Raw genomic sequence first — 25663 nt, 5'->3', positions numbered from 1 at the left:
CTCCAGACTTTTGTTTTGTTTTAAAGACAGTCTTACTCTGTCACCCAGGCTAGAGTGCAATGGTGTGATCTTGGCTCACCACAACCTCTGCCTCCCAGGTTCAAGCGATTCTCCTGCCTCAGCCTCCCGAGTAGCTGGGATTACAGGCATACACCACCGTACCTGGCTAATTTTTGTATTTTTAGTAGAGACGGGGTCTCACCATGTTGGCCAGGCTGGCCTCGAACTCCTGACCTCAGGTGATCCACCCGCCTCGGCCTCCCAAAGTGCTGGGATTACAGGTGTGAGCCACCGCGCCTGGCCAACTCCAGATTTCACTTACAGGAGAAATACACAGCTTGTCGAAGCCACCACCATTCTGCACACAAATCTTAATGTGTCCCATTTGGATTTGCTCCATCTGAGTTCACAGGTCCTCGGCCACCACTTCACTCCCTTGTCTTTGCCAAAGTGGTAAAGCTGTGGTCTCTGCTGCTATCCCAGCCTGTCAGGAGGTCCCCCAAGGAGAAACATGGGTGGGGCCATGTTAACCCTTGGGGAAACCGGAGCCAACTGTCAGCCCTGGGCCTGAACCACAGCAGAGGGCTGCTGGGCTTGCCGGGGGTGCTCTGGCCCCAGTGGGCCTGGTGCTGTTTGGTGTGACAGCGTCTGCCTGCAGAGCCCTGTCCCTGCTCCCCCAGCTTCCCAGCAGCTTTCAGAAGCGGACTCCTCGCCACACACACTGCAGACAATGCCTGCAGCCCGCAGCCTGGGCCCCCACTCCCTGCATCCCCTCCATCCTTGGGGCACTCCACTGGACGGTCACTCTCAGGACACCCAGAGTCTGCCCAGCTGCTGCCCTCAGCCCAGGCTGCACAGAACGTGCTCAGGGCCTGGGGATGTGGGGTGGGGGACTCCTCCTCCGTTGTCTACACAGCCTGGGGCCAGCCACGTGTCCCCAAGACTCCAAGGACTGCCCAGCTGGGGCCCAGAAAGCAGGGACTCGGGTGGGAGAAGACAGTTTCTTTGGGAGTCTGTCTCGTCCTTAGTCCTCCTTGCCCCAGTTTCTCCTCTAAGGGAATCAACACTGGACCTGTGGGCTGGGGAGGCCATGGCCTGGGAGGGGGAGGCGGTGGCCTGGGCTGGGGAGGCCGTGGCCTGGGGTGGGATGCTTTTGGAGGGAACATGGGGATGTGTGAGCAGGGGTGAGAGAGGCAAGGCAAGTGGGGGTGTTGGTGCCAGCTCTGTCAGGGGCTCTGTGCCATCCTGCTTCCCCCTAGGACCAGGTGTCATGAGCTCCATCTCACAGTGGAAACCCCGTTCTCGGGAACTCTAGCCTAGGAGTTCCCCACTGGCCCCTCCGGCCCCTGACCCGCCATCTGGGCTCCAGGAAGGTGTCGCAGGCCCCAGGGGCTGGGGGACTCTCCTGGCCCGGACGCCAGCTCCTCCCCGACTACACCCAGGCGCAGAGGCTGCGGGACGCGGGAGGAGGAGGAGGGAGGGGCGAACCCCACGCGGAAGTCAGGTAGGAGCGCCCGCCACTGGCAGCTGCTCTCCTGGCCGCCAAACCCCGGCCGGAACTGCAGCCGCAGCCAGAATGCAGGTGAGTTCTGCGCTCAGAAGGGTCCACACCTGCGTGGCCCCAGCCACACCCACACCTGGGCCACCCGGCCCCAGCCACCGGCCACCAGCCCCACCAGGAAGGCGCCTGTGTCCCTGCAGGCTGCCAGGTATGGTGAGGGTGAGAGCCCGGCTCAGCTAAGCTGCCTGCTGGACCCCTGGGGCACGCTGGGGGTTGGAAGTGCTGGAGGAGGGCCGTGCTCCTCCCTCTAGCTCGGGATTCTGAGGACACCAGGGCCGGGTTCTTAGCAAGTGTGTGGGACCGGGAACCTTTACCAGAGTCCTCAATACGAGATGGAGCGGGCAAGTCCACCGGGGCTGGGGCTGCTGGTGAGGACCCAGACCCTGCAGCTGGTCCCTAAGGGGGAGGGGCCGTGGGCTCCAGGCGGGCTGCCCCAGAGTTGGGAGCTGCAGAGTGGCCGGCGGGCTGTGGGCTCTCTGCTCCCCAAGGAGCCCTCCCCAGGCACAGGTGGGGCCGATTGCTGCAGCTGGATTCCGATCTGGGGGTGGGGGTGCAGAGCAGAAGGGGGCGCGGTGCAGGAGGACACACAGGAAGACATCCTTTCTCCCCTCCGCCAGTGAAGAGGTCACCTGGGGCCAGGGGCCAACACCTGGGCGGGTCAGCACCTGGTCGGCCCAGGGAGGAGGCAGTGGTGAGGTGCAGAGTGAAACCAGACTCTCTCTCGGCCTGCCAGGGCCTCCACCCGTGGGCTGCGCAGGCGGCCTCTTGCTTCACCTCTGCCCAGGGCTCTCCTCCGCCCTCCACATCCAGCTCCGACACCCTGGCTGCTCAGCCCAGCACCTGATGCCCCTTGGCCTGAGCTCAGGGTCCCCACTGCCAGCCCCTTCCTCCCATGCTGGGGGTGGAGGAGAGACTTGGGGCTGGCCAGGGACTGGGTTGGGAGAGGCAGCACCTGGTCTGCCAGAAGTGAGAGCATCAGTCCTTCAAAAAGGACAGTTATAGCCGGGCCTGGTGGCGTGTGCCTGCAGTCCCAGCTACTCTGGAGGCTGAGGCAGGAGGACTGCTCGAACCCGGGCCTGGTGGCACATGCCTGCAGTCCCACTTGGGAAGCTGAGGCAGGAGGACTGCTCGAACCTGGGCGTGGTGGCATGTGCCTGCAGTCCGAGCTACTCCGGAGACTGAGGCAGGAGGACTGCTCGAACCCGGGCCTGGTGGCACATGCCTGCAGTCCCACTTGGGAAGCTGAGGCAGGAGGACTGCTCGAACCTGGGCGTGGTGGCACATGCCTGCAGTCCGAGCTACTCTGGAGGCTGAGGCAGGAGGACTGCTCGAACCCGGGCCTGGTGGCACATGCCTGCAGTCCCACTTGGGAAGCTGAGGCAGGAGGACTGCTCGAGCCTGGGAGTTCTGGGCTGTAGTGTGTTAGGCTGATTGGGTGTCTGCACTGAGTTCAGCATCAATATGGTGACCTCCCAGGAGCAGGGGACCACCAAGTTGCCTAAGGAGGGGTGAACAGGTCCGGGTCGGAAACGGAGCAGGTCCAAACTCCCGTGGTGATCAAAAAGGACAGTTGCAGACACGGGGAGGACTTGGTAGTCCCAGCTCCAGGCTGGATCTGAGCGTGCCTTTCCTCTGCTCTAACCCCTTCCATGGCTCTCCACTGCCCCTGCTGAAGTCCAAGCTCTCCAGTTGGCCAAGCAGCCCTCCCTGATTGGCTTCTGCCAACCTCCAGCCTCCCCTCTGGCAGCTCCCTTCTTGTCCTTTATGCTTCTGCAAAGCTGAAGTGCCAAGGACTGAGTCCCTGGACTCAGTTTCCATAGGTGCTGAGTGCTGAGTCACCAGGAGTAGTAGCTACCAAGTCCTCCTTGGAGGTGCTGAGTGCTGAGTCCCTGGGAGGTGCTGACTGCTGAGTCCCAGATACCAACTGCACCCTGATTCTCAGGGCCTGCCCACACATGTTCTTTCTCCCAGGAATTCTGCTCCCATTTTCTCACCTTCTGCCAACCTCTTACCCTACAATGCCAAGCTCCATGCCTCCTCACCTGCCAAGTAGGCCCCTGCCCCTGCATCCACGAACGCCATGCACTGCCTGGGAGGGCTGCATGCAGGTCACTCCGTCAGTGTCTGGGGATGGACGGGCACATGGATGGGTGAACTGACAGATGACAGACTGGGCAGCTGGGTGGGCGGACGACTGGCTTCAGGGCCTCCAAGGGAAGGTTTGCTCAGAGGATGCGTAGGCTGGGCAGAGGCTGGGCACTGTGGCTCACAAGGTGGGCCTCTGTGTGCTTGGGACTGCGGTGGGCGCAGGAGGGGACCCTCCGGGGATGAGGAAACTGAAGTTCTCAAGGGCCAGATTCCCAGAGGGCTCAGGGTGCTGGCCAAGAGGCCTGACGTGACCTCAGGAGGAGATGAGGCCCAAACACCTTCCCATGCACACCTGGGGGGACATGTGTCACGGGACCCCTGGCCAGGCCTCTCAAGAGCAGGGTGGGGTCATATCTACACAGCCGTCTCCTCTGCCTGCCCCCAACCTGGAGGCTGGACTGGGAAGAGGAAGGATGGGCAGGACCCCCAGCTCCGTCCTCACACTCCAGCCCTTGGAAGGGTCTCCTGTGGGCTACAGTATCTCTAGAAGCTTCCTCATTGGGAGCCGGGGGCTTGCCCACTGGATGCTGGCCTATGCCCACAATGGGGGTGCCAGGGGCCCCCCACCAACTCCTTGGGGCCCTGGATTACTGGGTGTGTTGCCTGCGAGGGCTGTGGTGCAGGAAGGACGGGGAGGACAGTGTGTGGTTCTGTCCACCTTCTTCCTGTGTCTGCACACCGCTCAGGTGACTCTGGGGGCTGGGGTGAGGGCACCCTGTTGCACAGATGAGGAAACTGAGGCCTGGGGCGTCTCAGTTGTGTCAGAGCCACGGCCTGGCCGGCTGTCCACCCGGAGCTGGCCTCCCTCTCTGGGTTTGCAGACGGCAAGGCTGGCTGAAGCTTCAGAGGTCCCAAGACTGAGTGTGTAGGGCCAGCCCCAGTCCCTGCCTTGGGAGCTGGGAGCCTTTGGGCCCACACACAGCTTTCTGGAGGTGCAGCCCATGGACTGGGGACATGGGGGTCCCAGACGTCTCACTGTGGATAAACCTCTCACTGTGGATAAACCGAACAGTCTGCTTGGGTGGAAGCAGAGGTGACTTCAGGTGGTCCAGCCCCCACCTGTGAAGACCCCGAGGGCGGTGTGGAGAAGCCAGGCCCCCGTGGCTCCATAAACACAGGCCCTGGAGATGGAAGGACAGATGGACGGCCCAGTCCTGGAGGCTTGTGGCTGCGGCCCCGGGGATGGGCCGGTGGGTGTGGCTCCGTAAACACTGGCCCTGGAGATGGATGGACAGATGGACGGCAGGTCCTGGAGGCCGGTGGGCCCAGAGTTCCGCAGCAGAGTCTCAGAGCCTGAGGCCTGTCTGGCTGTGTGTGCTGGGGGGCTCCACCCATCTGGCTGTGTGTGCTGGGGGGCTCCACCTGTCTGGCTGTGTGTGCTGGGGGGCTCCACCCGTCTGGCTGTGTGTGCTCGGGGGCTCCACCCGTCTGGCTGTGTGTGCTGGGGGGCTCCACCTGTCTGGCCGTTGGGGGGGCTCCACCTGCCAGCCCTAGTGCTTCTGCCTGGTCTAAGGGAGCAGCTAAGGGCAGCCAGGGGCTGGCACGCCCCAGGTGTGCATGTAGCTCTGCCCCGGGTGGAGGCCTCCCTGTCAGCCCACATCAGTGATGAGGGCTCCACACCCCACTCCCCGGGGTAGGCTGATTCGGCTGTTTCGAGGCGTGGGGTCATCACCCCAGGGCTGCACGATGTCTTTGGTGGGGAAGAGGTTTCTGTGCCTCATTTCTGGGGTGAAGGATGACTTCCCACCCTGACCCTTGAGAGTGATCCCCAAGGACAGTCCCTTCTCCCAGGCTTCTCTGAAAGTCCCGCCTGGTCTGGGGTCCCTGCCTCGTCCCTTCCTTCTCAGGGGTCTGGGCTCATCCTGCCTGCTTTCAGCTTTGGGCCCAGGCTGATGGGAGGGGGTCTCTAATTTCAGCGTCTGCCAGAGGAGCTGGGGTTCTGGGCAGAGGAGGGACCCTCATCCTGGGTCTGAAGCCAGGCATGTGAGGGGCCATTCCCCCACAAACCCCACTGACACACTTCCCGGGCTCCTATGGAGGCAAACCACAGAGCCAGAGTGGTGACGCCCACGTCCCCCGGGCCACCAGTCCCCTCGGGCGAGGCTGCCCTCTGCACTGAGACAGAGGTGCCTCTCCCACCTGGGCAGGTGCCACGCCCTTCCCTGCATATCTGTCTGAGGATGGAGGTTTCTCCTCTGACCCAGCACGGGGGAGAAGTTTCAGTGTGGCATGCCACACCTGAGTGCAGGTATCTGTCCGTGGGCTGTTGGGAAGGCCAGGCAGGGAGTCAGAGGAAGGGCTGATTGAGGCAGGAAGAACTGCTGGTCTAGGATGGGGCAGAAGGACCAGGTGAGCCCCGTGGGCCAACTAGGGCAAGAACCTCCCCACCCAGGGAGGCTGCAGTGTGGCGCTGGGCACTGAGATGGTGTCTGCGCAGCCCATCTCCCCGTGACCGGGGCGTCGGAGGCCTCAGAGCCCCAGGGAGGCTGCAGTGTGGCGCTGGGCGCTGAGATGGTGTCTGCGCAGCCCATCTCCCCGTGACCGGGGCGTCGGAGGCCTCAGAGCCCCAGGGAGGCTGCAGTGTGGCGCTGGGCGCTGAGATGGTGTCTGCGCAGCCCATCTCCCCGTGACCGGGGCGTCGGAGGCCTCAGAGCCCCAGGGAGGCTGCAGTGTGGCGCTGGGCGCTGAGATGGTGTCTGCGCAGCCCATCTCCCCGTGACCGGGGCGTCGGAGGCCTCAGAGCCCCAGGGAGGCTGCAGTGTGGCGCTGGGCGCTGAGATGGTGTCTGCGCAGCCCATCTCCCCGTGACCGGGGCGTCGGAGGCCTCAGAGCCCCAGGGAGGCTGCAGTGTGGCGCTGGGCGCTGAGATGGTGTCTGCGCAGCTCATCTCCCTGTGACCGGGGTGTCGGAGGCCTCAGAGCCCCAGGGAGGCTGCAGTGTGGCGCTGGGCGCTGAGATGGTGTCTGCGCAGCCCATCTCCCCGTGACCAGGGCGTCGGATGCCTCAGAGCAGCGCTCCCCAAACTTTTCGGCACCAGGGACCTGTTTCACAGAAGACAGTTTTTCCACAGCTGTGGGTGTGGTGGGATGGTTTTGGGATGAAACTGTCTCACCTCAGATCATCAGGCACTGGATTCTCATAAGGAGCAGCTGAGATCCCTGCATGTGCAGCTCCCAGCAGGGCTCTCGCTCCTGCTAGAGTCTGATGCCTCCGGTGATCTGACAGGAGGCGCAGCCCAGGCGGGAACGGGAACGCTCACCCCCTGCTCACCCCTGCTCACTCACTGCTCACCCCCCTCTCACCTGTTCACCTCCCTACTCACCCCTGCTCACCCCCTGCTCACCCCCTGCTCACCTCCTGCTCTCCTCGGTTCCTGACTGGCCGAGGACTGATACTAGCTGTGGACCAATCCCCTGCCTGAGAGCCTCCCATTCTGGGGTTGGTTGGATGCATTTCCTGGCTTCTGTGGTTGAGACACTAGAGAGAATGGGGAGACCTGTCCCGGAATCAGTAGCTCCTGGTGTGTGTGGGGGGGGTGGGGGCTGGAGGGCAGACCTTGACTAGGGTTACAGACTTAGCGAAACAAAATAAGAGACAGGACCAGGCGCCTGTAATCCCAGCACATTGGGAGGCCAAGGTGGGCGGATCACCTGAGGGCGGAAGTTCGAGACCAGCCTGGCCAACATGGAGAAACCCTGTCTCTACTAAAAATACAAAATTAGCCGGGTGCAGTGGTGGGTGCCTGTCATCCCAGCTACTCGGGAGGTTGAAGCAGGAGAATCGCTTGAACCCGGGAGGCGGAGGTTGCGGTGAGCTGAGATCATACCGCTGCACTCCAGCCTGGGCAACAAGAGGAAAACTCGGTCTCAAAAAAAAAGGAAAAGAAGAAAAAAAAAAAAAGAAACAGACACCCAGTCAAGCTGAATGTCAGATAAACAACATTTTTAGTGTAGGCGTGCACCATGCAATCACTGGGGCATCTATCCTACCCTACCCTACCCTACCCTACCCTACCCTGCCCTATCTATACTACATCCTCCTGTTGTTTATCTGGAAATGAAGTGTGACTGGGTGGCCTCTGTTTTACCCGGCAGCCCTCAAGGGCCAACAGGCTCAAGCAGTCAAGTGAGACTTTCCGGAGGAGGCAGGTCTTTTTTTTTTTTTTTTTTTTTTTTTTTTGAGGCGGAGTCTCGCTCTGTCGCCCAGGCTGGAGTGCAGTGGCGCGATCTCGGCTCACTGCAAGCTCCGCCTCCCGGGTTCCCGCCATTCTCCTGCCTCAGCCTCCCGAGTAGCTGGGACTACAGGCGCCGCCACCACGCCCGGCTAATTTTTTTGTATTTTTAGTGGAGACGGGGTTTCATTGTGTTAGCCAGGATGGTCTCGATCTCCTGACCTCGTGATCCGCCCGTCTCGGCCTCCCAAAGTGCTGGGATTACAGGCTTGAGCCACCGCGCCCGGCAAGGAGGCAGGTCTTGAGCTTGGCGAGGATGCAGCAGGGAGAGGGGAAGGACTCAGGTGCAGGGACCGGGTATGATGCAGCCAGAGATGGCATGGGGACTGCCTCAGTAATTAACAAATATCAGGCGGACGCTCTGAGGCCCTGCAAATTCCCCTCCTCCGGAAGGTTCTGGCCCCAGACTCTCCTGTCCCTGTGACTGCTGGGATGTGCCTTGGCAGTCACCCCGCGGGAGCCCCGTGTGCTGTGCCCTGCAGGCACTCACCTCGCCTGCTGCAGGACCCTCCCTGTGTGAGGATGGCATGGTGTCCATCCGTCAGCCCAGCCCCCGGGACCTCATGTGAAATGGGGCCGCCGTGAGTGCCCTTGTCTGCACCTCCAGGGGTGGACGGGCTGGGCCAGGAGCTGGGAGCGTTCGATTTTAAACACAGTCCAACAGGTTTCCAAACCCATGCTCTGATACGCACAGCACCAGCAGTGTGCAGGGGTGCCTGTGGCTTCTCCCGCGCATCGGCGTCTCCTGGTCCTCTGACCTGCATTTCCCTGGCTGTTCTGGCGTTCCCGTCGCCTCCCCTGTCGGCTGCTCACCATGCTCCTCTTCCGTACAATCCCGCTGGCCTCTGTGGGCTGCATCTTCCCTTTTGCATTTGCAGGAACCCTCACGTGCTTCCGTCTCCACAGTCTTGTCGGTTGTTTGCAGGAGGTCCTGGCCCTCTGGCCTGTCACCCGCCTACAGCCAACTCCTTGGGACTCTGCTGTTCTCGCTGTGGGGAAGGACGGTGTGTGACTATGTGGTCTGACGCAGGGACCCGCCAGTGAGGGGCCTCTTGCCCCCAATCACATCCTCCTATCCCTTTCTCTGCCCCCAAACCCCCAGGGCAAAGACAGCCTCCGGATCCTGGTGGAGCCCGAAGGGGACAGCTTCCCTCTGATGGAGATCGGCACCTGTGAGGTGGGTGTCCGTGGGCCCCTCCCGGGCCCCCCCGGCCCTGTCCTGCCCCTTTACCTGCACCTGGCCCGGTGCCTCCTTCCTGTAGGCCGAGGCCTCTGAGCAGTGGGACTATGTCCTCGTGGCCCATCATCGCACCCAGGGAGACCCCCGGCAAGAGCAGTTCCTGGAGGAGCTCAGGAGAAAGGGCTTCCACATCAAGGTGGGCTGGTGCCCAGCGAGGGGCACGGGGTGTGGGGCTGGTCACGGGAGCACGGAGGGCCAGGCTTGGAGGCTGTCTCCCGGGCTGGAGGACTGGGGAGAAGCAGGGGCGTGAGAAGCGAGGAGGCTCCGTGGTCTGGGCCAGGGCTGCAGAGGTAGGGAGGGTTCGGAGGTGGAATAGAGGGTCCCGTGTGCCCCCCAGCCCCAGACGATACAGGACCAGAAACGGGTCTTCTTTGGGATCCGTGCTGACAGCAGCATCTTCGACCTGTACCGCACCCTCCTCCTGGAGCCCGAGGGGCCTGCCCCCCACGCCGAGCTGGCCGCGCCGACCCCCGTCCCGGTCACCACGAGGTGAGAGGCTGCACCCAGAGCCGCGGCCAGGAGGACCCCTTGCCACCCGTGTGCTTGGTCCAGACCGGGCAGGAGACAGTGCCAGGCTCCGGGCATCGCCAAGGCGGGACAGCCGCGTGGTCTCAGGGCAGGGGCCACAGGTGTGAGACCCACCGGCCGTGTGAGCCTCAGCTTCCCCATCCCAATAAAGGATCATGGTGGTTCTCACCTCTCAGAGCGTTCTGAGGGCCCCGTGTGGCTGCCTTCGTTCCTGGGGACAGAGTCAGAGCCAGCCTTAGGGGGTGGGCGTGGTTTGCAGAGGCCCAGTGGCCCCTCCTGGACCAAGGCCAGTGTCTCTTGAAGACGCCTCCTCTCCAGGTCTGATGCCCCTTCCTGGACACTGTCCCTGGCCTCCCAGGCACAGACCCAGAGGCCCGGCAGGGACAGCCTCCTCACTCCCTCAGGCCCTGCTTCTCCCCAGTCCTCCAGCCCGGGAGGGAGCCTCCAAGCCTGGCCCTCCATGCCCCCATGACCTGCCCAGCCCCGTCCAGGCCCCGCAGGGCTCAGCCAGAGCCTGCTTTGTGGACTGGCCAAGGACACTCCTGGCAGTGGTCACGAGGCAGTGGACGGGGCAGCGGATCCGTGAACAGAGAGCTGTGGGTCTTCAGGGGTCGCGAGGGGGCATCAAAGGAGGGGAGGTGGCTTCAGGGGGCACGTGCCTGCGACGTGCCCTGGGGTGTCCAGGAGCCATGTCTCTAGGCACAGGGGGAGGCTCGGAGCCCGGCTCTGCCGTCGGACACCTGGTTGTGCTGCTTTGTGGCTGTGTGGCCTTGGGACATTCCCTTTCCTGAGCCTCAGTCTCTGCACAGACAGAACAGCTCCCAGGGTATAAGGAGGGTGTGTGCGGATAAAGGCCGGGGTGTGCTCTGGACACAAGGGGCCCGCAGGTGGGAGGTGTGGTTGGAGGTGGGGGCTGTGGTCTGGGATTCTGGGAGGGACGGGCTGGGAGGAGAGGAAGCTCCCAGCCCAGCCTCATCCTGGACGCCGTGGGGCAGGTCAGGCCCTGGGAGCACTTTAAGGAGGGTACGGGGGGAGCTCCCGGGTGGGTTGTGGATTCCGGGTTCCGGTCAGGGCTGGCAGGCTGGGGGCTCTGCCAGGACAGGGAGGGGCCTGGGCCTGGCCAGACCAGAGGGCAGGTCGAGACCTGGAGGCAGGGTCCACTGTGGTCACACGGGCCCACCCTGCTCTGGCTCTTGAATCTCAGAATCCGAATCGTGAACTTCGTTGTCATGAAAACCAAGACCTCTGCTGGCGGTGAGGGCAGGGCTGGGGCACCGACGGGGCGCCGCGGGCAGCCTCCTCCAGCACTTCACTCCCCCTGACTCGTGAGCCCCTGTGACCCACAGAGACCTTCGAGGATCTGGAAAAGGACGGGGTCTTCGAGGCCAAGTTCCCCCTGCACAAGGTGAGGAGTGGGCAGCCGGGAGAGGGCCTTGGGGTGGGACCCTGGGATGGGGGCTCTCATTCCCTGTCGCCCGAGCCAGGGGGAGGGACACCTGAAGAAGACGTGGGCAGGCTGGAGACACGTGTTCCGCGAGCAGCCAGTTGACGAGATCAGGTAACGCTGGCCAAAGAGATCGCAGGAACCCCACGGACGCCCCCAGATACCCACGGGAGCCCCCACAGCCCTGCAGACTAACCCACACACACCACCCGGAAGTTGCCACCCCCTGTGGATGCCTCCACACCACCACGGCTGCCCTCACCCCTGTAGACGCCCCCACACACCACCCAGAAGATGCCCCCACACTGCCCACACCCCCACAGATGCCCCCATGCCCACAGATGTGCTCCCCATTCAGACTCACTGATGCCACCAAAGGAGAGACCCGCCTCCCCCACCCTGTCCCTCCCACCTCCACCACCCCTCCCACCCCCACCACCCCTCCCACCCCCGTCCCTCCCCCACCGCCCCTCCCACCCCCGTCCCTCCCCCACCACCCCTTCCACCCCCGTCCCACCCCTACGCCCCCTCCCACCCCCGTCCCTCCCCCACCGCCCCCTGACAGCCACGTGCCCAGCGGAGCGGGCCTTGACCGCTGCTGCCTGCAGGAACTACTTTGGGGAAAAGGTGGCCCTGTACTTCGCCTGGCTGGGCTGGTACAACTACATGCTGGTGCCGGCCGCCCTGACAGGCCTCTTGGTCTTTCTGAGCGGATTCTCGCTGTTTGATGCCAGCCAGATCAGGTGGGCTGCAGCAGGGGCCGGGCATGGGGGTCCGGGCTGAGCCCCGCTGCCAGGAGGAGCTGGCCCCAGCCTCATCCCTGCCCCTTCAGCAAGGAGATCTGTGAGGCCCACGACATCCTCATGTGTCCCCTCGGCGACCACAGCCGCAGGTACCAGCGGCTCTCGGAAACCTGCACTTTCGCCAAGGTTTGTCACCTCTGGGTCCACCCCAGGGCCTGCGGATGATGGGCACAGTGCGCCCACCCGGAGGTGGGGAGGCCAAGGCCTTGGAGCCCTGCAGAGCTGCTCAGTTTCCCCACAGGGCTGAGGGGGAGGCCCAGCCCCAGCCCACCCCCCCTCCCCGGCCCAACCCCCCCCGGCTCACCCCCCCCGGCCCACCCCCCCCTCCCCGGCTCACCCGCCCCCCCCCCGGCTCACCCCCTCCTCCCCGGCTCACCCACCCCCCTCCCTGGCTCACCCCCCTCCCCCGCTCACCCGCCCCCTCCCCGGCTCACACCCCCCTCCCCGGCTCACCTGCCCCCCTCCCCAGCTCACCCGTCTCCTCTCCGGCCCACCCATCACCCCCCCAGCTCACTCACCTCTTTGACAATGACGGCACGGTGGTGTTCGCCATCTTCATGGCTCTCTGGGGTGAGTTGCTGCGGGACACCTCTGCGGGGCCAGGGGAAGTGCCAGCCTGAGCTCCAAGGTCCACCCGGCGTAGCGCAGTGATGCCCCTCCTTGCCCCCGCCACAGCCACGGTGTTCCTGGAGATCTGGAAGCGGCAGCGTGCCCGCGTGGTCCTGCACTGGGACCTGTACACGTGGGACGAAGACCAGGTGAGGTGGAGCTGGCAGCACAGCTGAGGTGGACCTGGGCACAGGCTGTGGGCGCCTGGTGCCCTGCACGGCCTACATATGCCTGTAGTGTTTGAGGCGTGTGTCCCGTGTCTGTCTCTCCACGTGTGGGGCGTGTGTCCCGTCTGTCCACCTGTGAGGCGTGTCCCCGTGTCCATCTCCCCACGTGTGGGATGTGTGTCCCGTCTGTCCCCTGTGAGGCGTGTCCCTGTGCCCGTGTCCCCATGTGTGGGGCGTGTGTCCCGTCTGTCCACCTGTGAGGCGTGTCCCGTGTCTGTCGCCCCACATGTGGGGTGTGTGTCCCGTCTATCCACCTGCGAGGCATGTCCTTGTGTCCGTGTCCCCACATGTGGGGCGTGTGTCCCGTCTGTCCACCTGTGAGGCGTGTCCCGTGTCTGAGGCTTGCCTGGTGCTCTCCCCAGGAGGAAATGGCACTTCAGCTCATTAACTGCCCTGACTACAAGCTCCGGCCACACCAGCACTCCTACCTGCGCAGCACCGTCATCCTCATCCTGTCCCTGATCATGGTATTCGGGGGACACCGCGGTGGGGCTGGAGACCCGGGCTGCGCACCCGCCCTGGCCCCCACCCACCACAGCCGTCCCGCAGATCTGCCTCATGATCGGCATGGCCCACATCCTGGTGGTCTACCGCGTCCTGGCCTCTGCACTCTTCAGCAGCTCGGCCCTGCCCTTCCTGGAGGATCAGGTGACCACAGCAGTGGTAGTGACCGGAGCCCTGGTGCACTATGTGACCATCAGCATCATGACCAAGGTGGGGCCGGGAGCGGGGCAGGCGCGAGCTGGGGGGTCTGCCGTGGCCCCAGTGAGCCCATTCGGTGCCCTCCTCCGCAGATCAACAAGTACGTGGCCCTGAAGCTTTGTGACTTCGGTGAGAGGACGACCCCAGGCCCTCTTGGGGGACCCGGCGGGAGGACTCAGGGCTGGGCCTTGGAGCTGTGGTCAGAGAGCAGGGGAGGGGGCCCTTCCTGCTGCCCCAGGGCCTCTCCCATGAGCAGGGAGAGAGGTGAGGGCCCGTTCCGTTCCAGAGATGCCCAGGACCCACTCGGAGCGAGAGAGCAGGTTCACCATCCGCTTCTTCACACTGCAGTTCTTCACCCATTTCTCGTCTCTCATCTACATCGCCTTCATCCTGGGCAGGTAGGGCCGGCGCCAGGCTGCTCCAACCCAACTCACGAGGGCTTGTTCCACCGCCTTTAAAGTGGCAATATCCATTCTTTTAATTTTAAAAATAATTTCTGCTGAGAACGAGTGGAAATCCAACATAGAGACACGTGAACGAAGCCTGCAGTGAGCCCAGCTTGAAAATTCCAGGCCCTGAGGTCCATCAAGACAGTCTGGTGGCCTCCCAGGCTTCCTCATGCATTTGCAGGCACGTAACAGCACTGGCAGAAATGGCTTTGTCCTAGGAATAAGGGCACCTGCTCTTTATGCTGGAAATGCACTCAGTGTCTTCCTGGGCCTGCCTGTCCACGCACCCTCATATACATGAGAGAGAGAGGGTCTCGCTGCCGCCAGGCTGGTGTCCAGTGGCACAATGTTGGCTGACTGTATGGTAGTCTTGACCTCCTGGGTCTCATGAATAGCTGGGATTACAGGTGTGCACCACCACACCCAGCTAATTTTAATAATTTTTGTGGAAATGGGGTCTCACCGTGTTACCCAGGCTGGTCTGGAATTCCTGGGCTCAAGCGATCCTCCCGCCTCAGGCTCGGTATTAGGATTTCAGGCGTGAGCCACTGCACCTGGCCAAAAAAAGGTGCACATTGATTGTGGAGCCAGAAAGGTTCATTTCACTAATTAGGAAGGTGAGATGAGAGGGATGCTGGCTGCAACTTTACTTTTCTTTTTTTTGAGACGGATTCTCACTCTGTCACCCAGGCTGGAGTGCAGTGGCGCGATCTTGGCTCACTGCAACCTCTGTTTCCTGGGTTCAAGCGATTCTCCTGCCTCAGCCTCCCGAGTAGCTGGGACCACAGACGCCCACCACCACGCCTGGCTAATTTTTGTATTTTTTGTAGAAATGGAGTTTCACCGTGTTGGCCAGGCTGGTCTTGAGCTCCTGACCTCAGGTGACCCACCTGCCTTGGCCTCCCTAAGTGCTGGGATGACAGGTGTCAGCCACCACGCCTGGCCCTGTAGATGTTGGTTCTCGACCTCCATCCGTCTTGGGAAAGGCGTGCACCATGGCTTGCTGTGGGCCACGTATCTCCTGGCGGACCTCTCACTCTGGAAGTTCCTGGGGCTGAACCCTGGTCTCCTGTCTGCAGGCAGGAGGACGCTGTCTATGTGCTGGGGCTGGGGCTGGGGTTGGGGAGGACACTGTGGGGCCTCAGTGTCAATTGGTCCAACCCTGTGTGCTGAGTCCTTGGTTGTTGAAAACCCTAGTGAGCTTCTAGTCCTCCTGAGGGGACTTTGTGGTCAGGTAGGAGGCCCAGGGACCTTCCAGCTGCAGCTGCATTCTCCGAATCAGTGCCCCCAAGTCACCAGGCAGCCAAGTCCTGAGGCTTCCTGGGGCTCCCGGCAGCGCTGGATTGCTTCCTGAGTATCTCCCCTGAAAGCCTGATGTCTTGAGCGGACTGCAGGCCTCTCCGGTTCCCTTCTACCTGTAAGGTGATGCCTGATAGTGGTGTCAGCAGCCTGTCATTTTATTTTATTTATTTACTTTTCGAGACAGTATCTTGATCCATTGCCCCAGGCTGGAGTACAGCCTCAAACTCCTGGTTCAAGCGATCCCCCTGCCTCAGCCTCCTGAATAGCTGGGACTACAGGCATGTGCCACCATGCCTGGCTAATTTTTTATATTTTTTGTAGAGACGGGGTTTTGTCATGTTGCCCAGGCTGGTCTCGAACTCCTGGGTTCGAGCAATCCTCCTGCCTCGGCCTCCCCACGTGCTGAGATGACAGGTGTGAGCCTCCGTGCCTGCAGTCGCCAGTTTAATTGTGACTTGGGAGTGTGCGTTTACATTAACATAGATCCTGCTAAAGAGACCTCCAGAAAGGCCGTGTCAGCAACAAAGTCACCCACAGTGTGCGAAACGTTCCATCCTGAGCCAACGGGCAGTCTTTTCATTTTTTAAATGTGCCTTTAAAAAAATATTGGTGAGGGGCCGGGCACGGTGGCTCAGGCCTGTCATCCCAGTATTGTTGGAGGCCGAGGTGGGCGGATCACGAGGTCAGGAGATCAAGACCATCCTGGCTAACACGGTGAAACCCTGTCTCTACCAGGGATACAAAAAATTAGGCGGGCGCGGTGGCGGGCGCCTGTAGTCCCAGCTACTGGGGAGACTGAGGCAGGAGAATGGCATGAACCTGGGAGGCGGAGCTTGCAGTGAGCTGAGATCGCACCACTGCACTCCAGCCTGGGTGACAATGTGAGACTCAGTCTCAAAAAAACCCAAAAAACCAAAAAACTATTGGTGAGGTTTAGCATCTTTCCAGATATTTATTGACCATTGTGTTTTTTTCCTACGACTGACTGACTGTTCATATTATCTAAGCATTTTTGTTATCGTAGCACCAAGGCAAAGTTTCTTTCTTTTTTCTTTCTTTCTTTCTTTCTTTCTTTCTTTCTTTCTTTCTTTCTTTCTTTCTTTCTTTCTTTCTTTCTTTCTTGTCAGTTTCTTAAAATCATGGTATGTTTTAGTTTGCATCATATTTATAACATTTATTGTGCAGCTCTTTGTTTTTCCTGCAGTCTCTTTTATCTTTTTTTTTTTTTTTTGTCTGCCTTCCAATCCATCTGCTGGGATCCATCTCTGTGTATTACACAGAGTCCCTTTTCTTCCGGAAATCTTCTCAGGAGCCCTCCACTCTCCTGCCCAGTCCTGGGGTTTCTAGTTGCCTTTTTTTCTTGAATGCCTTTATCATACCCTCAATTTTATCCAGCCTCTCTACGGTGTACCATGTATTGCACAGACTCCCTTTTCTTCCAGAGACCTTCCCTGGGAGCCCTCCACTCTCCTACCCACGCCTGGCAGGTTGCTCTCTGGGTCTCTTTCACGGCTGTCTTCTTGGGACTTGTTTCTGTTACTTTCCTGGGTTAGGGCCACTATTTCCTGAATTCCCAAGCCATCTTCTTTCTTGGTTTTTGCTCTTCTTCACTAAAAAAAGTATATTTGGGAGGTAAACTTTCTGAATTCTTCTATGTCTAAAAATGTCTTTATTCTACCCTCGCATGTGATTGACATGGCTGGGTATAGCAATCTAAGTTCAAAATAAATGTCCTTCTAGAACTTGAAAGGCACTGTGTTGCCTTCTAACACACAAAGCGACTGGTGAGAAGTGTGTGGAAAACCTGATTTTCATTCCTTCCTAGGCCTTCTACTTTTTTCCTTCTGGAAACTCTAGGACTTTCTCTTTAAATCGGGGACCAATGGCCGGGCACAGTGGCTCATGTCTGTAATCCCAGCACTTTGGGAGGCCGAGGCAGGTGGATCACGAGGTCAGGAGATTGAGACCATCTTGGCTAACATGGTGAAACCCCGTTTCTACTAAAAATACAAAAATTAGCCGGGCGAGGTGGCGGGCGCCTGTAGTCCCAGCTACTCGGGAGGCTGAGGCAGGAGAATAGCGGGAACCCGGGAGGCGGAGCTTGCAGTGAGCTGAGATCGCGCCACTGCACTCCAGCCCGGGCGACAGAGCGAGACTCTGTCTCAAAAACAAACAAACAAACAAACAAAAACTGGGGACCAATACTACTTTTTTCCTTCTGGAAGCTCTAGGACCTTCTCTTTAAACTGGGGACCAATACAGGGGTGGGTTTTTCTTTATCACTGTGCTGGGCAATCGGTGAGCCCTTCCCATTGAAATCCTGTGTCCTGTCTAGGCTCCTTAAATTTTCTTCTTTTTTAAATACTTTTTTCCCTCAGGTTTGGTTTTAAAAATGTTTCCTTCTGCTTTCTCTTCACGGAGCTTCTGGTCCTTGTGGGCTTGTTGACCACACTCCTCACCTTTTTTGCTGGCGCATCCCGTCTCTATGTCTCCTCCTGTAACATCTGGGGAGATTTCCTTCACTTTGCCTTTTTCTCCATCCATTGATTTCTTTGTTTTACATTTAACTATTAAAGTCTTAATTTCTTTTTTTTTTTTTTTTTTTTTTTTTTGAGACGGAGTCTGGCTCCGTCGCCCAGGCTGGAGTGCAGTGGCCGGATCTCAGCTCACTGCAAGCTCCGCCTCCCGGGTTCACGCCATTCTCCTGCCTCAGCCTCCTGAGTAGCTGGGACTACAGGCGCCTGCCACGTCGCCCGGCTATTTTTTTGTATTTTTTAGTAGAAACAGGGTTTCACTGTGTTAGCCAGGATGGTCTCGATCTCCTGACCTCGTGATCCGCCCGTCTCGGCCTCCCAAAGTGCTGGGATTACAGGCTTGAGCCACCGCGCCCGGCCTAAAGTCTTAATTTCTAAGAGTGTTTTTTGTTCCCTATTTATTTTTTACTCACAGCATCCCATCTGTGTTTTTATTTTCTTGAGGATTTCAATTAGGTTTTCCTTCTCCCTAAGTTCTCATCTGTTCCCTGATTATCTCTTGTTTCCTAAAGGGTCCATTTTTGGTTTTTAATCATTATCCTCCTGTTACACAGGTGGTTTCCCTCTTGTGAGTAAACCTTCGTGGGTATTCATTCATATTAAGGACCCAAGATCTGAATTGATTTTTCTCGATGGATGAGATGGGTCTTTATAATGGCTGGGACTACAGGCTCACGCCACCATGCCTGGCTAATTTTTGTATTTTTAGTAGAGACAGGGTTTCTTCATGTTGGCCAGTCTGGTCTTGAACTCCTGACCTCAAGTGATCTGCCTGCCTCAGTCTCCCAATGCTGGGATTTCAGGTGTGAGCCACTGGACCTGGCCCACAGTTGAACATATTGATTAATCTTGAGGAGTGGCATAATAGTAGCTACATCCATTGCACACTCACACATTCTATCATTAACTCATTTAATCTGCACAATAGCCCTATAGGGCACAGCTGATCTACAGATTAGATGACTGAGAATCAGAGAGGTTAAGAAACTATCTCTAGGACACACAGCCAGTGGGTGGTGGAACAGATAAAAACCCCAAAGTCTGGCTCTAGAGCTTAGTTCTAGGCAGTGCCTCTTTGCACAGGGGGTCTCTTGGAAAACAGAGGTGAAAATGTATCTGGTTTCCCATGTTACACTACAGCAAATTTTCTTTTTGACAATACGTTCCTTTATGGTTCTATTTTTTCATGCCACTGCCCCCCCCAGCCCCCATCGCACATCTCTACAAAGAATAGAATATTAGTTGGGTGTGGTGGTGTGGGTCTGTAGTCCTAGCTACTTGGGAGGCTGAGGTGGGAGGATGACTGGAGCCTGGGAGGTGGAGGCTGTAGTGAGCCATAATCTCACCATTGCACTCCAGCCTGAGTGACAGAGATCCTGTCTCAAAACAAACAAACAAACCAAAAAAAACCTTAAACGTTCAAATCCCTGACTTGTAAGGAATTTGTTTTGCTCCAAGGGGCAGAGGAGGGAAGCCTGTTTGAAATGAGGGAAGCCTGTTTGAAATGCCTTCTTCATCATACCCCAAATTCCATTCTTTGCTTATATATTGTCTTTTCATGGATTCTGACAAGTCCAGGGCTAGCCCCTTGCTGTGTTGGGTATTATTGCTTTATGCCTTACTGTAGGGTGGGGCTAGCTGCTGTCCATCACTCTTCTTTTCTACTTTTTTAATGGTTATTTACGTATTTCATTCTTTCAGATGAATGTCAGAATCATTTTGTCAAATTACCTAAAAATTCTGTGAGACTGGCTGGGCACGGTGGCTCACGCCTGTAATCCCAGCACTTTGGGAGGCTGAAGTGGGCGGATCATGAGGTCAGGAGTTTGAGACCAACCTGGCCAGCAGGGTGAAACCTCGTCTCTACTAAACATACAGAAATTAGCCGGACGTGGTGGTGCACGCCTGTAATTCCAGCTAATCAGGAGGTTAAGGCAGGAGAATCACTTAAACTCGGGAGGCGGAGCTTGCAGTGAGCCGAGATCGCGCCATTGCCCTCCAGCCTGGGCGACAGAGCAAGACTCTGTCTCAACAAAAAAAAAAAAAAAAAAAAAAAAAAAAATGTGGGACTATGGGACTTGGCTTAAGATCGTAGAAGTAAAATGATACATTATTTCCAAGAAAATCACCATAACAAATGACCACAGCTTAGTGGCTTCAAACAGTCAAATTATTACCTCCCAGTTCTGCAGGCCACAAGTCCCAGATGAGTCCCACCAGCTGAAAACCAAGGGGTTAGCAGGGCTGGGCTCCTTCTGGAGGCCCCAGGGGAGAATTCGTTTTCAGCTTCTCCTTGGTGTATGGCTGCTCCTCCCCCTGCAGAGCCTGTAGTGTGGGGCTGAGTCCTTCTGACTCTCGAGTCCCTCTGGGTCCTGAGTCCTTCTGGGTCCTGAGTCCTCCTGGGTCCCGAGTCCTCCTGACTCCTGAGTCCTTCTGAGTCCTGAGTCCTTCTGGGTCCTGAGTCCTCCTGGGTCCCGAGTCCTCCTGGGTCCCGAGTCCTCCTGACTCCTGAGTCCTTCTGGGTCCTGAGTCCTCCTGGGTCCTGAGTCCTTCTGGGTCCTGAGTCCCTCTGGGTCCTGAGTCCTCCTGGGTCCTGAGTCCTCCTGACTCCTGAGTCCCTCTGGGTCCTGAGTCCTTCTGGATCCTGAGTCCCTCTGGGTCCTGAGTCCTTCTGGGTCCTGAGTCCTCCTGGGTCCTGAGTCCTTCTGGGTCCTGAGTCTTCCTGACTCCTGAGTCCTTCTGGGTCCTGAGTCCCTCTGGGTCCTGAGTCCTCCTGGGTCCTGAGTCCTCCTGACTCCTGAGTCCCTCTGGGTCCTGAGTCCTTCTGGATCCTGAGTCCCTCTGGGTCCTGAGTCCTTCTGGGTCCTGAGTCCTTCTGGGTCCTGAGTCCTCCTGGGTCCTGAGTCCTCCTGACTCCTGAGTCCCTCTGGGTCCTGAGTCCTTCTGGATCCTGAGTCCCTCTGGGTCCTGAGTCCTTCTGGGTCCTGAGTCCTCCTGACTCCTGAGTCCTTCTGGGTCCTGAGTCCTCCTGGGTCCCGAGTCCTCCTGACTCCTGAGTCCTTCTGGGTCCTGAGTCCTTCTGACTCAGGCCAACTCCCAGCTGCTCCCTGTCCCCATGGAGGGACCCTTGTGATTACACCAGGAAAACCAGATAACCCGAGATAATCTCCCCATCTTAAAGCCAGCTGATTTGCAGCCTTAATCCCATCTGCCGTGTGAGATAAAATTCCTTTGCCAGGTAAGAACGTGGTCACAGGCTCCAAGAATGAGCACGTGGATGTCTTTGCAGCCCCTCGCTCTGACTACAAATACCTCCTGCGTTTCCTTATGGAAGAACAAGGTTCTCCACGCAAGTCTTTCATGCTCCTTAGTAGTTCTATAGTTTTCTTCATGTAGGCCCCACAGATGCCTTGTGAGTTTCAGTCTCGTTATGGTATAACTGGTGCTGGTGTCTGCGGGCGACCGATGCTTTCTCACGCCACATTTCCCTGCAGCTTTTCCCCACACAGACAAGCCAGTTCTGCTGGATGCTCACTTTGTATCCACTTGAGCACCCGATTGATTTATCCACCCAGCCTTTCAGTTGTTTTATTTTGATTTTCCAGGTATATAATCATGTTTTCTAAAAAGAGACATTGTTTCCTTTGCAAATGTATACTATTTATACTTTATATTTCTCTTGCTGATTTGCAAGGAATTCCAGAACCGTGTTAAATACCAGCTGTCCTGAGCTACAATAGGAATGCTTTCGGATTTCACCACTGACCACGAGCCTGACTTTTGGTTTAAGATAGTTCATGTATTTCTCATATTATGGAAAACAAGTGATTTTAAACACAAAATAACCCAATGTGCCGTTTCCAGGGGGAGAAACTGAGGCCACCTGTAACAGACAGTGTCTGGAGCACGTGTCAGAGCCTGTGGCCTCGCCTGTATGTGTGTGTGTGTGTGTGAACGTCCACGTGCAGGTACAGTTTGTCTGGGAGCCTGTGGTCTCCCCTGTGTGTGTGTGTGTGCGTGCGTGCCCACGTGCAGGTGCGGTTTGGGAGCCTGTGGCCTCCCCTGTGTGTGTGTGTGTGTGTGTGTGTGTGTGTGCGCCCACGTGCAGGTACAGTTTGTCTGGGAGCCTGTGGCCTCCCCTGTGTGTGTGTGTGTGTGTGTGTGTGTGCCCACGTGCAGGTACAGTTTGTCTGGGAGCCTGTGGCCTCCCCTGTGTGTGTGTGTGTGTGTGTGTGCGCGTCCACGTGTGGGTGTGGTTCGCCTGGATGTGAGCACTTGTGCCCCGCTCACCTGAGGGCCTGCCCTGCCTGTTCTTTCCTCTCTGCTTCTGTCCTGCTGCACCCACCCTGTCCGAGGCAGGCCTGCAGTGCCCCAGACCTCCCCTTCCCCCCCAGGATCAACGGCCACCCCGGGAAGTCCACGCGCCTGGCAGGCTTGTGGAAGCTGGAAGAGGTCAGTCGCCCCCAGGCTTCAGGCCACTGCTCCCCTGACCGTCCCCCAGGACCCCTCCCTGACTCCTCCTCTCTGGCCCCGCAGTGCCACGCCAGCGGCTGCATGGTGGACCTGTCCCCCTGCCCTCCCCCAGGACCCCTCCCTGACTCCTCCTCTCTGGCCCCGCAGTGCCACGCCAGCGGCTGCATGATGGACCTGTTCGTGCAGATGGCCATCATCATGGGCCTGAAGCAGACACTCAGCAACTGCGGGGAGTACCTGGTCCCGTGAGTGCCGACCCCGCCCAGCCCCGGGAGCCCCCGGCCCCTCCGCCCCTGCGCCCTCCCCGCCACGCAGCTCTCCCCGCAGGTGGGTGACCCACAAGTTCCGCTCTCTGCGGGCCTCCTTGGCCGGGCACCTGCCCCGGGACCCCGAGCTCAGGGACTGGCGGCGCAACTACCTTCTGAACTCTGTCAACGTCTTCAGCCTGTTCGACGAGTTCATGGAGATGAGTGCGTGGGCGCTGCGGGGCGGGGGTTCGCGAGACTAATGCGGGGCGGGGGTCCACGGCCATGAGCGCGGGGCGCCGGCGAGCCTGACCCCCGCCCCGCAGTGATCCAGTACGGCTTCACCACCATCTTCGTGGCCGCCTTCCCGCTGGCGCCGCTGCTCGCGCTCTTCAGCAACCTCGTGGAGATCCGCCTCGACGCCATCAAGATGGTCTGGCTGCAGCGGCGCCTGGTGCCACGCAAGGCCAAGGACATCGGTCAGGCCCCGCGGGTGCAGGATGGGTGGGAACCGGGCGGCCTCAGGCCTGTGGGCTTCCCGCTGGCCACGCCGGCTCAGCTGGACATAATCTGTGATCTCACACCGCAGACAGCCCCCAGCCCTCCTCTGATGGCCTCGGCCTCGGATGTGGGCTGAGCCTGGGTGGGAGGGTCCCAGAGTGGGCGGGGCGGGGCGCTTTGTAGGCCCCTCCCACAAACCTTCAGGCTCTCACGGAGGGGCTTGACGTCCCCAAGCGGGACCCAGGTTCTGCCAGTGGCTGGGGCAGGAACAGAGCAGCCGGCCTGTGTCCCAAGACTGGTCACGTGGAGATGGACAGGCAGCAGGGGAGCCACAGGGGCTGGGGCGCTGGATGTGGGGAAAGGGAGAGAGGTGTTAGGGAGGCCCCCAGTCTTGGGGCCCAGGTTACAAGGTCTTACCCTGGGGTGGGAACCCACGAGGTGGAGTGGCTTGGGGGAGAAGTTCAGGAAGATGGAGGGATGAGGGTCCTGGGTCCCTCCCTGTCCACGTCAGGGTGAGGGGTGCAGGAGCGCTGAGGCCATGCTCTGCCGTGGCTGGGGACTTCCTCATGAATACTGTGGCCCTAGGGCTGCAATGGGACACCATGCACAGAGACATGGCATGCCCGTCGTTGGCCGGGGGTGGGGGGCAGAACGAGCCGAGGGAGACGAGTCAGACCGCTTGTCCACTGCTCTGGGGGCAGAACCAGCCGAGGGAGACGAGTCAGACCGCTTGTCCACTGCTCTGGTGCAGGGACCTGGCTGCAGGTGCTGGAGACCATCGGTGTGCTGGCGGTCATCGCCAACGGGTTGGTCATCGCCTTCACATCTGAGTTCATCCCCCGCGTGGTCTACAAGTACCGCTATAGCCCATGCCTGAAAGAAGCCAACTCCACCGTCGAGTAAGGCCTCACAGTGTCTGGAGACCCCGAGGAGAAACTGGCCCCACGACAGCCAAGCCCTGGGGAAACCCAGACTGTCTCTCCTGGGAATGGCTGGATCTGTCAATACCCCTGGGGCTTTAATGAGGCTGGGGCCCGGGGGGTGGCCCCTGCCCTGTGCCCACTGACTGCAGGCCCTGGGCTGGAGGTCAGGGATAACTGGCCAGGACCGCAGTTGGGGGTGAAGTTCCCAGACCTGGCTGCCTCCTGAGCAGGCCCTGCCAGAACGGCTTCCTCCTGACGTGAGGTTCCGCATGTCCTCTTCTGATTTATCCAGCTCTCTGACCTGGAGGAACCACCAAACCAGACTGGGTCCCCAGGGTCAGTCCCTGGCAGGGAAAGTGGCTGGTGATGTCCAGAGTCCCCACAGCACCCCCAAGCCCCTGGATGTGAAGATGTGCTTGGCCTGGGAGCCCCATCCCACTGGAGGCAGTCTGTGGTGTGGCCCCCACCTCACTGTTTGCTCCATAACACAAGCTAGAAGCACCCTGGGGCCTGAAGGGGCCGCCCTGGAAGACACCCCACCCCACACTCTTCTCCCCTCTCCCCAGCTGCCTCAAGGGCTACGTCAACCACAGCCTGTCCGTCTTCCACACCAAGGACTTCCAGGACCCCGATAGGATTGAGGGCTCAGAAAACGTGACTCTGTGCAGGTTTGGAACTCCCCATCCCCCAAGAATGCCCTCTGAACTCCCGACCCCTGACCTCAGGTACTTCCTTACCCCAGATACAGGGACTACCGCAATCCCCCCGATTACAACTTCTCCGAGCAGTTCTGGTTCCTCCTGGCCATCCGCCTGGCCTTCGTCATCCTCTTTGAGGTGAGCCGGAACCGGGAGAGGCCTTGGAGTGGGTCTGGGCAGTTCTCTCTCCAGCCCTCCTCCCCGGCCCGGAACCCCCAAATGCCTGCTGGCGCCTGATCTTGCCGGACCTCTCCTGTGCTGCCCCTAGCATGTGGCTTTGTGCATCAAGCTCATTGCGGCCTGGTTCGTGCCCGACGTCCCTCAGTCAGTGAAGAACAAGGTTCTGGAGGTGAAGTACCAGAGACTGCGTGAGAAGATGTGGCATGGAAGGCAGAGGCTGGGCGGGGTGGGGGCAGGCTCTCAGCCCCCAATGCCTGCCCATCCCACCCCAACCTCCATCTTCAGTGCCAGGAGCACAGACGTGTAGGGCCAGAGCCCGTCTAGAGGCCACTAGGAGCTGAGACGGTGCCACCACCAGCACCTCCCACCAGCTCACCGCTATGCGTGTTGAGGGGTGCTGTAAGAAGGCCATGCCTATGGGGGGCCACAGGAGTCCCCTGTATGTTCAGGGCATCTGGAAGCCGCCGGCCTGTTCCACCTGCTCCGTCTTTGTGGGGGCTCTCAGGCTTGGCACAGACCTGACTTGAACTCTGGGTGATTCCGGGCACCCACAGAACTGGGAGTAGGGGGCTCTTCAGGCAGCCACAAGGCAGGAAAACTGGCGCAAGTTTCCTGGGCCTCCCTCTGACTTCTAGGCGCCAGATCCGGCCATGCCCCCATCCTGGCTATTGGGGGTAGCCTGAGCCCACCTTGCTGGCCTGTTCCCTTCAGCCAGCAGTGGCTTCTGTAATAAAATTAAACCTGTCTGTCTTGCTTTCCTGGCCTGGCTGGGTCCCGGGTGGATTATATCTGCCCTCAGGGCTAGATGGGAAACTGAGACCCAGAGTGTGGAAGGTTTGGAACCAGGTGAGGGCGCCGCAGGCCA

The 25663-nt window shown here is 59.3% G+C and overlaps 1 protein-coding gene and 1 long non-coding RNA gene across 4 annotated transcripts; one reads left to right on the top strand and one right to left on the bottom strand.

Annotated features, from left to right (window-relative positions):
• The first annotated feature begins 1502 nt into the window (after positions 1–1502).
• On the top strand, positions 1503–25544 carry ANO9 (anoctamin 9). Of its 3 annotated transcripts, none has more exons than XM_045372487.3 (23): positions 1503–1582; positions 9043–9117; positions 9203–9316; positions 9518–9669; positions 10913–10962; positions 11055–11113; positions 11193–11266; positions 11761–11895; positions 11985–12081; positions 12465–12525; positions 12631–12713; positions 13154–13258; positions 13341–13439; positions 13586–13622; positions 13780–13891; positions 22173–22230; positions 22399–22496; positions 22579–22721; positions 22823–22975; positions 23749–23896; positions 24487–24588; positions 24663–24756; positions 24887–25544. In XM_045372487.3, exons 1-23 carry the CDS (start codon positions 1577–1579, stop codon positions 25103–25105), a joined length of 2274 nt encoding a protein of 757 aa, XP_045228422.2. In that variant the 5' UTR covers positions 1503–1576; the 3' UTR covers positions 25106–25544. The 3 variants fall into 3 exon arrangements, 2 of the variants coding, with proteins under 2 accessions (XP_045228422.2, XP_045228421.2); XM_045372486.3 differs by having other exon boundaries at positions 13341–13505; XR_012422858.1 differs by lacking the exon at positions 22579–22721 and having other exon boundaries at positions 13341–13505.
• LOC141408413 (uncharacterized) lies at positions 12567–22789 on the bottom strand. The gene is made up of 3 exons (XR_012422860.1): positions 22670–22789; positions 14406–14496; positions 12567–12689 (listed from the first exon to the last, which is right to left on the bottom strand). It is a non-coding gene; the product is annotated as an uncharacterized lncRNA (long non-coding RNA).
• Positions 25545–25663: the final 119 nt, after the last annotated feature.

The sequence above is a fragment of the Macaca fascicularis genome, chromosome 14, assembly GCF_037993035.2.
Source record: "Macaca fascicularis isolate 582-1 chromosome 14, T2T-MFA8v1.1".
Lineage (NCBI taxonomy): Eukaryota > Metazoa > Chordata > Mammalia > Primates > Cercopithecidae > Macaca > Macaca fascicularis.
Note: the sequence above shows the minus strand (reverse complement) of the source record. Positions and strands in the feature narration are given on the sequence as shown.